The sequence below is a fragment of the Crinia signifera genome, chromosome 2, assembly GCF_055691185.1.
Source record: "Crinia signifera chromosome 2, ASM5569118v1, whole genome shotgun sequence".
Lineage (NCBI taxonomy): Eukaryota > Metazoa > Chordata > Amphibia > Anura > Myobatrachidae > Crinia > Crinia signifera.
The window spans coordinates 241,346,577-241,364,203 of NC_139218.1; the positions used below are offsets into that span (position 1 = coordinate 241,346,577).

Sequence of the window (17,627 nt, forward strand, 5' to 3'; positions counted from 1 at the left end):
ATAACAGCCAGTTTTTTTATAATTATTATTATTATTAGTAGTAGTAGTAGTAGTAGTATTTTTGTGATATTTTTTTTGTATATAATGCTTTGTATTTTTGGGGACATTTACACAAACTGTTTTTGGAGTGAGTAGACTTCCCAAAATGTAAAGATGTACACCTTATGTATTTGTTATTTTTATATGAACAACAACTCATAACTTTATTAGACCCAGTAGTGAGTCAAGAGATTCATAAACGTAAAGATTACCTCTTAATACTCTCCGATCACCTCCTTGTACTGATACATTTCATTAATAATAAAAAAAGAAGAGGTCTCAAAGGCACACAGCTAACAATAACAGTTCCATTGTTTTTATAATCACAATTTCATTATCTTGTACATACTCTTACTATATTTACTGCAAACTTTTAGAACCTGTTGAACAGGAATCATTTTTAATTAAATTAAAGATAAAATTGTATTATTTGGGATACAAATACAGACTAATTTTCTTTCTTCAAACTGGTACTATAATGGTCTGTGGTAATAGATGATATACTAAGAGTTACACTTATTACAAGGAACTAGGGGAAGGGGGCACCACAAGTCTGCTTATCACAAAATTAAGGATGTCTACAAGGAACACATGCTTGTACTTGATGCAGGTAGTGGCTTTTAAACTTCGAAGATGTCACTTGAAAGATGTCACTGGAAAGTGGGTATTTGTGGCAGCATGGGGATGGGGGGGGGCAGTAGGTTGAAGTTTGTAAAGGAAAACATATCAAGGCACTACTATTAAGACAAGTCGATCTAATTCCCCCTGAACTCCCACCGGATGCAAATGATCACATTTAAAACTATCGGGAAGCTGCAGGCGGGGGGGACAGGATAATTTAAAAAAAAAACTATTCAAAAGAATGGGTGGCTGCTGATTGGCTAAGAGAGCTCTCTTAGCCAATCAATGGCCACCCATTCTTTTGAATGGTTTTTTTAAATGTCCAGCCCACCACCCACTGCCCGATGGGGATACAGAGCATATCAGGTATGAGACATTGCGGGTACTAAAAAACACCCATGATGTGGCGCTGATGGCTGCATGTACGAGTTATCTTAAGTGCATTCCGTCCGACCTCTGACTCCAGTCCAATGCGCATTGGACCGCACATCGGATCAGATGTCATATCACATGCGATTGGGGTCCATTTCATGGCCCAATCTTCCAAAACTGAGTGAAATTGGACCAAAATTGCATAGTGTATGGGGGCCTTTACAGTGCTGATATGCTACCACCCGCTGTTTTACATGCAATGTCTATGGACTTTTCTGAAATGGCAATGTTGCATAAGGACACATCTGTCGTATTTTTATACACATATTGCATACTGATTTACAGTATATTACCTTTGTTTGGGTCACTTGAGTCTATCATCAGTGGGAAACCTCTCTCTTTCACAGCCTTAGGCCATTCAACTGTTAACATTAGCTGACGAAAGTGGTGCTCATAAGCCCCAAGGTACGACACTAATCCCGCTGCCATTGCTGTACTTCCAGGGAACCCACGCAGCCTGTCTGGAAGGACGGTAACGATAGTGGCGTATTTCTTCTTCTCCTCTTCAAGGAGCTTCAAACAGATTACAGATAATAAAGATGGTTAAATGTCAAGTTATATGTTCCTGCACTGGACTGAACTTGATGAGGGTTGCCTGAAGGGCCCTGGTGTGTACAGACTTATTTACTTAGACCATGGCCATCACTCATCTAGAGCTTACAGATCTGTGTGCAGTAACCCAGAAGCTACATAATCCTTATTGATGCAGTGCAGAAATGTGTCCTACAGTAAATATGCCCAGTAGAGCAAGGAAATATGTTTCATGGTTATCATCTTACAAATCATTTTAGAAACTTGTACTACTGAGATTTAACCGAGCAAAAATTGACATTAATAATAATCTGCAAAACACCACTCTGTTCTAACTACCCCATTACAGACACATAATACACTTTATGTAACTACATTAGAGCTCAGTGACTACCATAAAATATTTAACCCTTCCTATGTGCTAATTAAACATACATTGGATAAAGACATTTTGTCAGTCAGAGTCATTTTATCATGCGTATGATAAAAAAGTAAAACTGGAATCCCTTATTCTTCATAACTGCAGTTATTTAGAGCATCCAATCGTGGCAAGGGATGTGGTACTGAAAACCATTCCTGATTGGTCATTTTATCTGAACCACTATATAATTCTCCACAGAATAACTGCAAGGCAAGCACAGAGCTGCCGAGACACTTATTACATTTCACATAAAAGTAATGGTTTATTAGTGAGGTAGCAAGAAACATTTTGTGAGCTACAATAAACAAGACATGTTTCTTTATAAAGATGCCAAGATGCATTATGAATATCCTAAGTGACAAGTGTAATTATGTATGTGTTATATGAGTAGTTCTATACAGCATAGAATAAAGTATCCTCATTCTAACATAAACCATGTGAGAAAAATGAGCTCACGATCAGACATGCATACCTGTGCTATCTTTGCTGCTTGATCCAACTTTTGGGCTATTTCAATAGTCTTTTGTTGTTGCTTGTTTTTATGCATGGTTGCTTCCTCAAAGCCTTTCCCCAGGTCAGACAATCTTAAAACCAGTGCTTGTTTTCTCTGCTGTAAACTTGTCATTTTTTGTTCAGCTTCTTCTAAAGCAATGGTCACTTCTGAAACTTTGCTCTTTAAAGGCTTTACCTACAGTACAGCACAAAACAATCTCAGTAAAAGTATTTGTGGTGAATAATCAATTTACCTCAAGCACTGTATTATACAAACATCTTGTATATTATAACATAAATACTTTGAAAGGTTGTCAAAGAGTTCACCAAAGCCATTTTGTGATCACACTTTGGCACTTATTCTGATTGAGTCGGACAGCTTCGTGTGCGGTCGGATGGCCGATGTTTGGTATTTGCGAATGTGCAGAGGTGTATCTGCGCATGTGCGAATGCCTCGCACGTCCGAACACAGTTTGAATCCGTGCAGAAAATGATCCTACGGAACCATCCGAGCAGGGGGTGGAGAGGGACGTGAAGGGCTGTATGGGCTCATTACCATATGCGTACACCCAGCGTTTCATGGGCGTTCCCATGAAAACAGTGGTCATACGCATGGTAATGTGGCCGTGACGCGCGTGTGGAGGGCGGACAACTGACATGGGGGCAGATGTATTAAGCTTTAACAAGAGATAAATCCAAGGGCGATAAGGAGAGATAAACATCCAGCCAATCACCTGCTAACTGCCATGTTACAGGCTGTGTTTAAAAAAGTCAGTAAGGAGCTGATTGGCTGGACGTTTATCTCTCCTTATCACCCTTGCATGTATCTCTTGTTAAGGCTTAATACATTTGCCCCATAGCCGGATGTCAGCTGCCCGCCCACATCCCTGCTTTCATACAGAAAAATGTAAGTGCTCTGGAGCACTCGGTGCTGTCTGACCGCTCGGTCCATCATTCGATGGTCGGCAACCATCGGAGGATGGGGGGGGGTTCCCACAGATGGAGGAGGTGTTCACATGAAACATCCACTTGCGATCCGTACACTCGTCGTCTTACCGCATTCCTACGGCGGTAGGCAGGGCTAAGAACACTTGGTTCCTGTCCGAAATACGCATCCGTCCGAATCAACTAGAATAAGGGCCCTAGAGTGGAGGCTGGGGGAAATTGGATGTGACATTTCACAGTGTCTATGGGGCAGATGTATTAAGCCTTAAGAAGAGATAAACGGAGGGTGATAAAGAGTGATAAACATCTAGCCAATCAGCCATTTTTCAAACACAGCCTATAACAAGACAGTTAGTAGCTGATTAGCTGGGTGTTTATCACGCTCTATAACCCTCATGTTTATCTCTTTCTAAAGGTGGCCATACACGTTACAATTATTGTATACAATATTGCATCTCATAGCATATCGGTTTTGCGATGAGATCAGATTAGATGAGATCTAGTACAAAAAGTATGTGCTGCACATACTTTTTGTACTCATCGCTAAACCGATATGCTATGAGATGCGATATTGTATACAATATTGTATACAATAATTGTAACGTGTATGGGCACCTTTAGGCTTAATACATCTCCCCAATGTGTCTACTTTAGAAACAGCACCACTCCACATTGATTTTCCATGGGTGGTTCCAAGGACCCTGTGACTAATTTATTTCATTTGTTACCATTTACTTATAAAGAGCCAGCATATTTAATTGCATTTAACAATTGGGAACAAAACAAGAAAAGAAGACTGGACGATTATGTACACAGGCAAAAGCGTCAGCAGCATCTGGTAACACGCGATGCACACTCTACTGTAATCCCAAGGTAATGACAGTAGGAGGCATGTCCTAATATGAGGGGCGTGTTCTGATGGGAATTCCTGAAGCATCACTCCAGGGGTGTGCCCAGCGTCCTAGGAGATGCTGAATGGGCTTGCTTTGAAGCTATCCCGTGCCCTAGACTTGAACCCTTAGAATGTTATGTACTTACATAATGAGGTTACATGGAGGCTCGATAGGAGAATGCTGCATTCAGCAAACTATGAAAACTGATATCTTGCTTGGAAGAATCAACACCATCTTCAGATGTTGCAGATTCTTGGAGCACCACTCCTTCCTATGAGAAGGAGGTAAGGGGTTGCAAAGAGGGATCTGAGGGGATCCCTCCACCATAAAGTATGATCTTTGCCTATGCGCCTACATAATCTGAGGTTGGCGGGACAGGCACTCATAAGTGTCACTGATCGTGGTAATAGCTGCCATTCAGAGCAACTGTCACCTCTTCGGAGCAATACTGAAATGTTCCAGTACTAATGTATCTGTCATAATTAATGGTGAGTTGGATAGTTATTGGGTGACACATGGCCCCCAACAATGAATAGTCTGCTTAGTCTCCATTACAATTGCCTTATTTAAGGAGAACACTATAGTCACATAATACAGTAATACAGTAATGGCCACATACAGTATCAGGAAAACTAATTAGAAATTACTGAGCTACAGTATATGCTTATTGTAGGCAAGGTATGAGAAAATGGTAGATAAATGTGATATGTTATTCCAGTCATTGTGTGGCAATGTCATCCCAAGCTCTGGCAATGTCGTCACACACACTCATCAAAAGCTGACAATACTTTCTGCAGCTCACTGCACTACCATAAATCACAGGTATATAATATACAAATCAAATCACTCTGTTTAAAACAATAGTCAAAAACAAAAGCAATATGACCCCATGATAATAATACATTTAAGTCTAACATTAGTTGCTGACATTACACAAGCAACTGTGCAGACCATTCTTGTTTACATGTGGATGTCACACAGCATTTCTTATGTGTCAATTCAGAGTAAGTAAACACAGTCTCTTTCAATCTCAATTAACTAGCAGGAGATTTATTTAAATAGCCGACAGGAACTATTTGGGGAATTAATGATTACTGATTTATGAATATTGAGCAGCATTTCAATAATCTAGCTAGAAGAATCACTTACATCTCTAGCCAGATTCCCAAACCATTATACTCTTCAGCAATCACTCAAAGGAAGTTAAATGATTCTGATTTATAACCTTAACCTACAGGGCCCAGTACATTTGCTCTATCAGTGTGTAAATTCTACAAATGCAATTCTCCTCACCTCTGGAGAACCAATTTAAGTCAACATTATGCATGAGCTGAGCATGCCGAAATTCTCAACTCTCTTATTTAACTCATTAAATTTGCACCGAACATCTTGCAATTAAAATTTCACACATATCTCTTCTTATGATTGACATTTGGCCTTGGTAAAAATTAGTTTAAATTGGTTTCTTTGAACACATAAAAGAACAGAGATAGATTAAGAAATGTGTTTCTCGTTAGATAATGTGTATTAGTTCTTTGAACCTGATTACTTTCTAATAGATATCATAAAGCAGGATTTGCAAACCATTTAGATTTAATGTCTTGAAAGTATTTTAAGCAATACGAAATAGATTTAAGCTTAGACGTACTTTAAGCTTTTTACCGAATTATTCTGGAAGTAGTTTCACAGACTATGAGCCTGATGCAGGGGTGGCAGTAATGGGGCATATGTTGGTCCAGTACAGTACGCATGGAAATACTGGGCCATTTAGGTGCGGTTAGAGTTGCTATCTCTTCTGCTTCCTTGAAAGTAGCATTGATAGCTCTGTATGGTAATGCAGCAGAGGGCGTCTTTTACTTGCAGACGCCTCCTGCTGTAGTAGTGGTCCGAGCGCACTGCGCATTAAGTAAGCTATGGGCAGGCTTACGCAGGGCTGGTGCAAGCCTTCCCCCCGCCCCAGGCAAATCCTCCACCCGCCGCCCAATGCACACCCCCCCCCGCGCACGCGCGCGCTCCGGGGGGGCCAGCGAGCGATGCTGCGACGGGCGGCCACGCTCCAGGAGGAGAAGGGTCCGGGCGATACTGCAGCCGGCGCTTCGGGGGGGGGGGGATTGCAGGCGATACTGCAACGGGCGCCTGTGCTCCGGAGGGTGTGCGGGCTATAATGCGATGGGTGCCCGCAGCCTCCGTGTCCAGGGGGGGAGGATAGCGTTGATTCACAGGTGGAATGGAGGGAGGGAGAGGGAAGCCCACTGTCTTACCTGTCCTGCTCCCAGCTTTCTATGGTACCTCTATGGTACCTCTCCTAGGTTGGTCATTACCGCCCTCAAGTGGTCGGCGCCCTAGGCAAATGCCTAGCTCTGCCTAGTGGTGGCGCCGGCCCTGGGCTTACGGCATCTATGAAGCAGCGCAAGCTTCCCATCGCAGATGGCAGGCCTCTCAGCAGCCCTTAAACTGCAACGACACGCCTCCGTTTTTTTTTAAATGGACGCTAGAATAGGCATCAGATGACGTCTGATACCTATCTGTGTGCTATGACACATTCGCAAACGTGCAAAAAGAGTCCTGCGCATACATAAAGTACTGTTACAACTGGACCTGAATGAGGTCCATAATGTTTATATTTATGTTTATTTGATAAACTTGTTTATTTGATAAACTTGCAGTATAGCAGGGCATATGCTATGCCTATGATCCGGCTATGCACTGAAGGGAATGGAATCCAATGTGGGTGCATTCATTCAAATGGAAGCCATTTGCAATGTGCACACATTGCAGTCTCGCTACAGAACATTGATATGTATGCAGCAACACTATACTGGGACAGTCTGTATATGTATGTCTGGTTTGCTAATACTCATTATCCATGTGTACAGTACTTACACTTAATCTTTTCTAGGTGCAAAAGAAGCGCGTGAAAACAGTCATACAGTAATTATACTTCTGTCCAGATCTGAATAACCCACATTTGTGTGTACACACCCTCAGTAGGATCTGGCTGTGTGGCAATTCCCAAAACTCATGTCTACTTTTTGCTCGGGTCAACCTTGTATGTCGACATTTTGACCAATTGGTAGTAACCTATTGACTCTCAACCTTGACATTGTTTGTCAGACATCCAGATACCCCCACCAGACCTCTCCAGCAAGCCCAGGCCCAGAACCTGCTTTCTTCTTCTCCTCGCATGTAGAGCAGCTGAAATTTGTACTACTCTGCATTTGGCAGAGTGTTTTGACCTCAAGTAGTGGCCAATATTACAATGAATATGGGCCTGGTTTGTAAGCAGCTTTGAATTACCATCCAATTTGAAGGAGGAAGCATGCATGTAGTCACAGGCTGGAATCCAACAATGCAGTCAACACAGATGGCCAGCTGAGTAAGCTTAAGTGATACACACCCATTTCCAGGAAAATTGTCAATCAGGCAGGATGAGAGGGGAACTACATGCAACATCGCAAGGCCTGTCACATGTTAACTATAATGGAGAATCTGCGAGCTGCGAGTCTCCTACGTCATATCTGAATGGGGCCCTGTGTCTATACAACAATGTAATTTGCCAGGGCTTTGATGCACCATTTTCAAACAATAAATTATTTATTTTAGTATGATTTAAGAAATCCGAACAGCAAGGAGTTCCTTTTTACAGTGATTATAGAATAGATAGATTAAAAATAAGTATTGAATAATAGTAAACTGAGATGAGAAATAGGCTATAGATGCATTTGCAGTGTACAGTATGTCTGTATTCCCCTATGTCAGTAGAAATGGGAGAAATGATAAATAGGAACCATGCTATTACATGGTTCAACCATTTCAGTGCCAACGTTGCTGTGAGCATTCTTCAAAATATCCACTAAAAATGCCAGCATCATTCACAGTGACTGTTCTTTTAGAATAAATAAATACAAATACAGCCAAGTCAATTAATTCATGTTTAGTTATATATTGCACCCAAAAAGGACACTCGCTGTAAGCGATGGTGGCATTTTTAATGGATATTTTGAGGATCTCCCACAGCAACATTGGCACTCAAAGGGTTTAATAAAAAAAGTTTGCACTCAAAGGGGTGAGTTAGGCATATTCATCATATTGAAGGGTAGAACAATCATCATTTATTGGTTTCTGTATTAGCTTTTAAAAAATAAGCGCATGTGGTATATAAAATCAACCACAAATGAACCAAAGTCATGAGATTAGTCTTTTTTTATATTATAAGTATTTAAATTTTACCTTGGAAGATAAAACTCTGTAATACTGCACTGCACCTTGAAGCCATCTCATAAGACTCCCTGCTGCCACATTACCGGCTGCCTTCTTAATCATGTTTTCAGGTGTAAATTGTACTTTCCTTATGTTTGTTTCCAGAAGTTCCAGGGTAGACTGTGGTAACTATAAATTACAATGGGCAAACTGTTAAAAAAAAAAATATATTCCTTTCAAATCTCTTCTTATTCTGCAGTCACAAATATTTCACCTGTGCAAGGTGGAACGTCATCAGTTCATTCAGGAACCGGTCAATATTGGCCATCTGCCTCTTAGCTCCCTTTGCCCAGGTCAGATCAGTATTAGGAGACTTTAGGATTATAATGACAGAAGCCATCAGCTCCTCCAAATCCACATCAGGTTTATGCATAGCACGCAATTCTCCTGTAATGATATAAAAAACATGTGCATTTGAAGCAATTGTCAACTTCTACTATTTTGTTATCATAAAACATACTCGAGACACATAAAACCTACTCCACTGAAACACTTTTGCTATCGGTGCTACATAGCTTAATATAAAAGGGTAGTGGCTTTGTGGGGATCTCTTTTCTCTCACTCCTGGGGTATGTCCAGCATCCCAGAGATGCTAAATAATTTTGTTGGATCAACTGGAATCAAAATTAATCTGAATTTAAAATATTGTAAAATTGGACACATGAAAAATATAAAAAAACAAAAGTTGTCCCACTTGTTCCTATATTACTCAGTTTCCTCTTAATGATGGCAACAATGGGATGCCCCCATAATATGTCCACTTAGGGTATGTATAGGTCACTGCTGGAATCCGTTACCAGGCTTTGGTTGGCAATCACTGCTGGAGGGTTGATCTATTTAGGCAGCAACAACCTCACAAGTGTGGGAATAGAAGAATCCAGTTCAATAACAGTGAAAGGTCAGAGTCCTGAGTGAAGGAAGTTCAGGGGGATCTTTATCCCAGTAGAAGATAAAGGCTCTAAGTTAGGTCAAGTCGGGATATGATAAGACATCCTCTCATGTGACCATATAGTGCCCCTAACATGTTTCGTTGTGCTCTATACAACTTTCAAAGGTATGGCATTTGGTCCTCAGATAGGGTTTTTATACCCACACAACAGGAAGTAGATTACAAGCAATTAACCAACTGATCCAACTAATTAGCATAAAATCAAAGAATGCCAACAGTAAATCATGTGTTTCTAAGTGTTATAGGAGGCAGACCTAATACTCATAATATTACATGAAAATGAATATCCACAATAAGAAAAACATTGTTAAAATACAATATCTGCCATTTTCGGAGCTATTTCCAGTCTTGGAATACAAATCTTGTCACCACTTTCGGTTCATGGAACGCATCTGGTAATCAGATTTCCGGTATGCGGTCCGCAGATAGGAGGAGGTCATGAAAAACAGCAGTGTGGGTCTATATATTTACGCAAGACACACAGCATACATACATACATACATACATACATACACAAAATATGCGTACGTACATATATACATAAATACATGAAAATATATATATTTGGATGGTGACGCTCTGGGTTGGGTGGCAAATAGATTTAGGGATAGAAGGTCAGGAATATAATATGAGTCAATAGTTCTTAGGGGTTCACCAGGGAGCAATATCTGTGGGCTAGGTTTTTCTCTTGAAAAAGTCTTAAAGACAGATAGGGGGTAACACAGGTTTTGTAGACAGTGAGCATGGAAAAGAAGGTGAAGATGAGATTTTGCTGGGTGATCTCTCCCAGATTTTGGCTGGGATAAGCATATGTACTATAGAATAGCATAAATAATCTGGAATTTGCTGGGTGAAAGGGTCTCTCCTCTCACCCCTATCCCTACCCTGACATCTTTCAGCCGATCCTCAGTTCATGGCCTAAACTCACATTCTTATCAGTCAGATTGGAGGGGGGTATTGGGGTTCCGCTGCATTTCTGACAGACAGACCATGCACAATCATTATAGTGATCCCCTGCTGAAGAATATGCTCACTTCCCCAGGCTTTGTATCTTAGCTATTAAGATTACAGTCACCACACTTCGTATAATAAAGGGATGTAGATATTCGTAGATATGGTTGAAAAACATCAGTTATCAAGTGTAACAATTAAATATTTCTCACCTAAAGCTGTTATATCCATATTTTGCACTAGTTGTTTAATATTTTCTATTAGTGCAGAACATTTGTATTCTGCTTTCTCTAGTGCAACTTGATATTCTGGAAGTAGCGATCTAAACTTCTTGATCTTCTGTAACTGTTGATACACAGCCTGGATCTTCTGTTCCACCACTGCTTTGTCCTGAGCAATCTGTTGTAATAGTTTTAGTGTACCCTCTTTGTGTTGTTCATGCACAATATTTTCATGCGTAAGCTGATCTGTCAGTTTTTCATGTGACGTAAGTTTTTTTTCAATGCAATCAAGAGCTTCCTTCGCCAGATTGTGTTCCACTATAATTTTAGCATATTGTTCTTTCATAAGTGCTCTGAAACACTGAACAAAATAAGTGAAGGTTGCATTGGTGATATTGCCATATTTTCCTTTGGCAGAGATAACATGCTTGATGACAGAAAGGTGCATAGATGATAGGAGGTGGCACACATTTTCAGTCTCCTGCCTGGTCAATATGTCTAAATCTTGAAAATGATAGCTTGCGTGTTCTACTAGGTTTTCCCTAAAAGACAAATCAAATATTTAATACATATACTGTATAATGAAGAATGCAAAAGAGAATATTCTTATGGAACATTATTTTATAGGCCTGTATTATAACTAGGAAATTTGACAAAAAAAAAAAAAGCAGTAAATATATTCTAGTAAAACAGGGCTCTTGATCTTTTGTGGTCACCCCCCAAAATAAAGATTCCATTAGACAAGTAGCTGTGAAAAGCTCAAGTCGTAGCTCGTCCTGGGGATCACATACAGTATGCGACTACATTACTTCCTACTTTGCCCTCATAGCTGAGTTATGCACTTGCACCGGTGGATGAAGGAGGGAAGGGGAGGGCACCACTTTTTTTCCCCTTAAGGGTGTCTCTTATGAACATACACCCTTGAACATGGTCAGTGATATTGGACATTGCTATTGGACATGTTAGTGTAAATTGTTCATTATGTAAGGATAGAAAGAGATCTTCACCTATAGAAGCTGCCTTTCCCTTAATTAAATCCTACTGTTACATTAATACATTCAGGACTTCCCAAGGTAGTTGAGGGATATCATTACCTTATTAGTAATAAGCCTCAACTACCTAGGGATGTCCTGAATGCAGGTTCTATAGGTGAAGATCTCTCTCAATCCTTACATAAACTATTTACATTTAGAAGATGCATCAATCTGTGTTTAAACAAAAACATTCAAACTTGACTAGTTCTGCATTTTTTCATTGATTTTAAGTATAATGTTAGTACAATATCAAAGTATTTCTAGTATAATAATGACTTAATTATCTATAGATCATTTATTTATGGTTTATTTAGTTTGTTTTTTAAAACAATTTCCGTACTCCATTTTACTATATCTTCTTACTATACCTTCTAATCTTCCATCCCCCAAACATCCCCTCTTCTCCCACTATCTCCATCAGCATTGGTGAAACTGAGATCACCTCCACCGACCAAACGTGCTGCCTTGGTGTCATCATTAACTCCTCCCTCTCTTTCACCCCCCACATTCGTGCTCTCTCACAGTCTTGCTGCTTTCACCTCCGCAACATCAGACCATTCCTCTCCACTGACGCGACCAAAATTCTCATTCACTCCTGCCTTGACTACTGCAACATCCTTCTCTCCGGGCTACCTCTCGCCCACATTGCCCCTCTCCAATCCATTCTTAATGTCGCTGCTAGGCTCATCTTCCGCTGCTCCCCTGCACTGGAACAACCTCCCGCCACCCATCAGGCTTTCTGATTCCCTTACCTCCTTCAAGCGCTCCCTCAAAACCCACTTCTTCCGACTAGCCTATCCCTCCTCCTAACCTTTCGCTCCTTCTATCCTGCCTACCCTACCCCTCCATCTTTTACCATCCATTCCTACTTATCCTATTGTTTTTCGTTCGTCCATCCACCTCCTTTTAGTCTGAACTCTTATGAGTAGGGCCCTCCTTCCTCACGTACTCACCCTACCTCTTTACCTCACCAGTGCACCTGCCCTGTTCTTCCCTTCCTCTACTTCCTCCTCAGTCTCCCCAACAATTTCAACACCTACTTCAGAACTGATGCTGATTTTAGTTCTACAGCTATACCCCTATTTATGCTGTATTTTATCAACACACCCTATACCTTGTCATTTGTTTTTTGTTTGCTATGTACGGTGCTGCGGACACTATGGCCAGTATTCAATGCCTCAGATTCGCCGTTTTTTTTCAGTGAATCTGGCAATTCGCTGGGTTAACGGCGAATTTTCTGTCACAAAAAACAATTCGCCATATTCAATGGAGGCAATTCGCCACAAATGAACAGCGAATGTCTGCCGATTCGCCGTAAATGATTCTCCACAATTCGCCTGTGATTTTCAATGGGGTTTTTAGTGGAATTCGCCGACAGTGTATTCAATGCTCAAATGGAGAACTGCTTTCTCCATTGATTTTCGCCATGATTCTCCGTTTAGCATTCGGCAGCTTTTTTAGGTGAACTGTAATGTGATCTTTTAAATTAAAGCGTTTTTAATTTTTTTTTTTGTGTTCAAAAATCAGAATATTTTTCCTATGAAAGGGCATGCTATTTTTATTCATATACGTGCAGCACATGAATATATTTTTAATATATATATATTTTTTTTAAACAATATATTTTTTTTTTTTTACACATTCGCCAGCAGGGGGCCGGGAGCCGGAGCCGCTCATTAATATTCATATATTCACTGCACTGATCGGGACCAGTGAGTGCAGCGGCTCCGATCCCAGCACCCTGCCAGCACCCTGCGAGCCCTTCTTCACCCCCACAAAGTGACTGGACACCCCCACAGGTGGGACACATGTGTGTTGCTGCGCTGATTGTGGTGGTGGGGGGGAGGGGATGCGGGGGACATGAGCTGACAGGCAAGAGGAGGGGACATGAGCTGACAGGCAGCGGAGGGGAAAGGGGTGAAGATACTGCTCATCAGTACACCCCGCCCGCTCTGTTCCCCGACCCCACAGACCTGCCTCAGCTGACGTAGAGACAGATCCAGCAGCAGTAGCAGACCTCCGTCTCAGGCAGCCCCAGCGCGGTGATAGCAGATGTCAGCGCTGGGACTGCTGGAGCCAGAGGTCTGCCACTGCTGCTTGAGCCGTCCCCATCCTCATGCTGTGCGGGGGCTCCTGGCAGTATCAGCGCGCTCCCCCGCCGGGACTCTGCTCAATCCCCTGCAGTGGCAGTGTAGCCGCAGCAGCAGGGGAGAGAGCCCTGCACTATTCGCCCCAGAGAGTGATTATCGCCGTCAGGGGCAGAGAGCCCCTGACGCGTTGAATAGGGAGGACGGGAGGCTGCTGGGCGAATCTCTCTGAAGGGAGAATTGTGGCGAAAGTGCAGCGAATCCTACACAGGATTCGCTGCCAGCCGCCAGCCCGGCCATTGAATACTGGCCTTTGTGGCGCCTTATAAATAAACGAACTACTACTACTAATATTACTATATATATCCATATTACTGTGTGCAGCTTATATTATAGGTGATCCAAGCTGAATCAGGCCCTATGTTTGATATTAATTTAGGTTCAAAAGCCTACCAAGGGGTGTGCATGTGTAGTACCCTGGACTGCTGTGGAACTACAAGTACCAGCCTGTCTCTGCATTGCCAGTTGCTGAGGCATGCAGCCCACAGCCTGATGCTCCTCTCTTGTTTGACACCCAAAAGGTATAGTAAATCTTCCCAAGAGACTGCAGGGGTTAACTCCATTTTACTGTACTGTGAATAGCAGGAGTCTGCAATGAGCTCTGAAATGAGGAGGACTTGAGGACCCAGAGATGACTGCAGGGGAAGAACACATTTGAGCAGGCTGCTGGGACAGGAAGTGGAAGTAAAAAGGAGACTGCACTTGAAGTATGCTGTGAGAGCTAGTAGGAGCTGGGGAGCTCTAAAGGGAGAGTCAGCAGTGTGCTGAGGAAGTGAGTGAGAGTGTTACAGCCATGAGCAGCAGTATGCAGAGAGATAGAGCAAGTGTGTGTGTTACAGCTGGGAGTAGCAGTGTGCACAGTGATGCAGGACAGACCATAAGGAACAGAGTTTGGCACCATACCAGCACAGAGTGTGAAGTACAGAGAAGAGTGGGAGCAGCAGCTGCAGTGGAATCCCTGCTGTACAGATATCAGTGAGAAGGGCTCAGCATTCAGGGGCCTTTTGACCCAGGACATTGTGAGTATGTGTTGCCCTGTACACTCACATTGAACAGTACTCCAGACTGTCTATTATACATAGAACATTTGCCCTAAGGGTAATACTCCAGACAAGAAGAGAGGAGAAAGGAGCCTTATATTAATAGGTATCCTAGGGATGTGCTGATCCCTGTGATATTTCAGCTACACCAAGTTAATGTAATAGGCCATGTGGGGAAAGAGAGTAACTGGTCCCCATCCCACATGTTAACAGGGCCAGGCCCTATGCAAAGGAGGACTCTAATTACAGTAGGCCACCTGGCTTGGCTACAGTAGACCCAGGCTACAGTAGACCCAGGTAGCCCCATCTACAGGACAGTGTCTGTATTACAGTGCCTGGGAATAGCACCATCTAGTGCATGGACTTGGATATACAGTTCTCATTGCTTTTAGTCCTGTAAACCATTGGAGTACAGTTAATCCTTTCTTGTTGAGCTACAAGGACAGTTCATTTGCCTTCCACAGTATTACACGACAAGGATTATTTCACCATTACCTCAGCCAGAGTTCAAGAGTGACCCTCCGGCTACTTATCCGTAGGAAGGCCAGAGTTGAGTTCAAGAGTGACCCTCCGGCTACTTATCCGTAGGAAGGCCGGGTTGCCCCATAGGGACACCTCCCCTGGGAACTGTACATTGGTTCATGTACACAGGCTGAATCCTAAACTCGGGTCTTGGATAAAAATGGGGTACTGGTACCAGTTAGTCTCAAGTTAAAGTAGGGCAAAGTATTGTTAGTATATTATGTATGGTATGTTGAGTATTGCCTGTTTATTCCCGTATCTTGTACCATTGACCTGGTGGGTACAGAGATTGGTTCACCAGAGGTCGTAATATTTCTTATTGTTAGAAAGTGAAGAATAAAATCACTCCTGTTCAATTGCATCTGTGCTCTTCAGCCTGCATTCGTTTATTGTCTACCAAACCCCTGGACGAATGAGCCCCTAAGTGTGGGTGTCACACATGTGCTTGTGAACACACACCAACACATACACACAAAAATAATTACTTCTAAATTTTTAACAACTAATCTTACATTTCTGTCTTGATAAACAAATGCAGAGAGGCAGACACTTAACAATAAATGCAGTTTTTCTATAGGTTTTGTAATCATCGTTACTCATAAGAAAATGTATTCACAAATAAGAGATAATAATCTTTCCCAAAGTGCTAAATGATCTTCTCAGTATCTCTGTGCGGCCAGTCATGTGACCTGAATAACTATTTTACATATTAATTATGTAGAAGATTGGCAGGTAACCACGGTAACACAGCTGCAGGCTCAACCATAAATGTAATATCTGCTTTCCCTATGGACTGAGTGTTGTACTGAGTTTTGGAATAGAGACCTTATTGACAAAGTTGTGTGTGTAGTTTTTTTTATTAATTCCAGTTATTGAATGTGAAATAAAAGCTTATATGTCTGAACACTTCTCTGTATTCAGATAAAAAAACAAGTTCTTCAGAGAACTAAAACAACAATTCTGTTTGTTTACTTATTAGAGCAGCTGGGGATTTTTTTATCCTCTATGTCTATGACATTTCTTCTTGCTATATTTAGTGACTTTCAAGCAAATCCATTTCTGTGTAACAGCATTTTCTGGCACTCTTGGCAGACAATAGATTATATTAATAATGTGAAATAAAAATGTCACACCTATGTCAGGAAGAGGTGTATAAAGAACTGTGAGAGATGTATTTATCTGTGACATGTTCTGACACGAGTACATTTCACAGTGGATGTGTGGCCAAATTAATTGACTGAGCCACTTTTTAACCAAGTCACCACCTCTATAAATCACCAGGAAAGACTATAACTGCAGCTGCAGGCTCCGGGGTCAGAGCTGGATTATCAACATTACAGCTGAGTCATGGGCCCCCACACACTGTGGGTCTCCCAAATAACATCACCACTGACAAGATGATTGGTAGGGGCCCTTGCAGCTTAGTTGCCCTGGGGCCTCCACTAATCTTAATATGGCCCTTTCTGGGGCCTGCAATGATCAAGTGGTTGTTAACAAGTCAGATTGGGTGTAACTAGACATACATTGTATAAGATTATCTGTCCAATCTGGTTGCATAAATCCGGTAATATATGGTAGCAAATGACAATCAATCATTTGTTCCAAAAGTGGGAAAACTGACAAAAACTGTTTCAAAACTGTTTCAACTAATTTATCTGAATGAACATGTTTGCCGGTTTGCAGAAGTAATGACCGGGGTCAAGGTGCAGCATGAAAGCACCAGACCTTATAGCCCGGGTCAAGCAACCAAGCAATTTGACCCGGGTTATAAGAAGGGCTAAACCCTGTATAATGTGCAACCCGGATTTAATGTCGGTTCGGGATTGCAATTCTGGGTCTGACCTGGCTTTGTGATGCTAGATCGCTCAGCAAGATAGCTCAGCACAAAGTGATGTGTCAGCACTGTGTGCTGAGCGACCTGTCAGTTCTCACCGGAGAACATTGACTCTAACTAGTGATTAACTAAATGTATTCATTATGCTGGACATTAATCAGCAGGCTATAGTGGCGTGCAGGGCTGCGCATCGGTATTGCTATCGCCACTACACACGGAGCGATGTTGGGGCATTTTCTAAGTGATCTAGTGTGTAGACCCCATTAGCCCCGTGTGTAGGCCCCATTAGTATAAC

General features: G+C 41.9%; 1 protein-coding gene across 6 annotated transcripts in view; it reads right to left on the bottom strand.

Annotated features, from left to right (window-relative positions):
• The window catches only part of LOC146060654 (uncharacterized), a 483,494-nt gene that overhangs the window by 174,272 nt on the left and 291,595 nt on the right, over positions 1-17,627 (bottom strand). For all 6 annotated transcript variants that reach the window (XM_083174095.1, XM_083174093.1, XM_083174092.1 and 3 more), the window contains 5 exons: positions 10,747-11,297; positions 8,849-9,021; positions 8,605-8,763; positions 2,517-2,732; positions 1,386-1,605 (listed from right to left, as the gene is read on the bottom strand). In XM_083174095.1, coding sequence (XP_083030221.1) covers positions 1,386-1,605; positions 2,517-2,732; positions 8,605-8,763; positions 8,849-9,021; positions 10,747-11,297 — 1,319 coding nt within the window. The remainder of the gene's footprint in view (positions 1-1,385; positions 1,606-2,516; positions 2,733-8,604; positions 8,764-8,848; positions 9,022-10,746; positions 11,298-17,627) is intronic.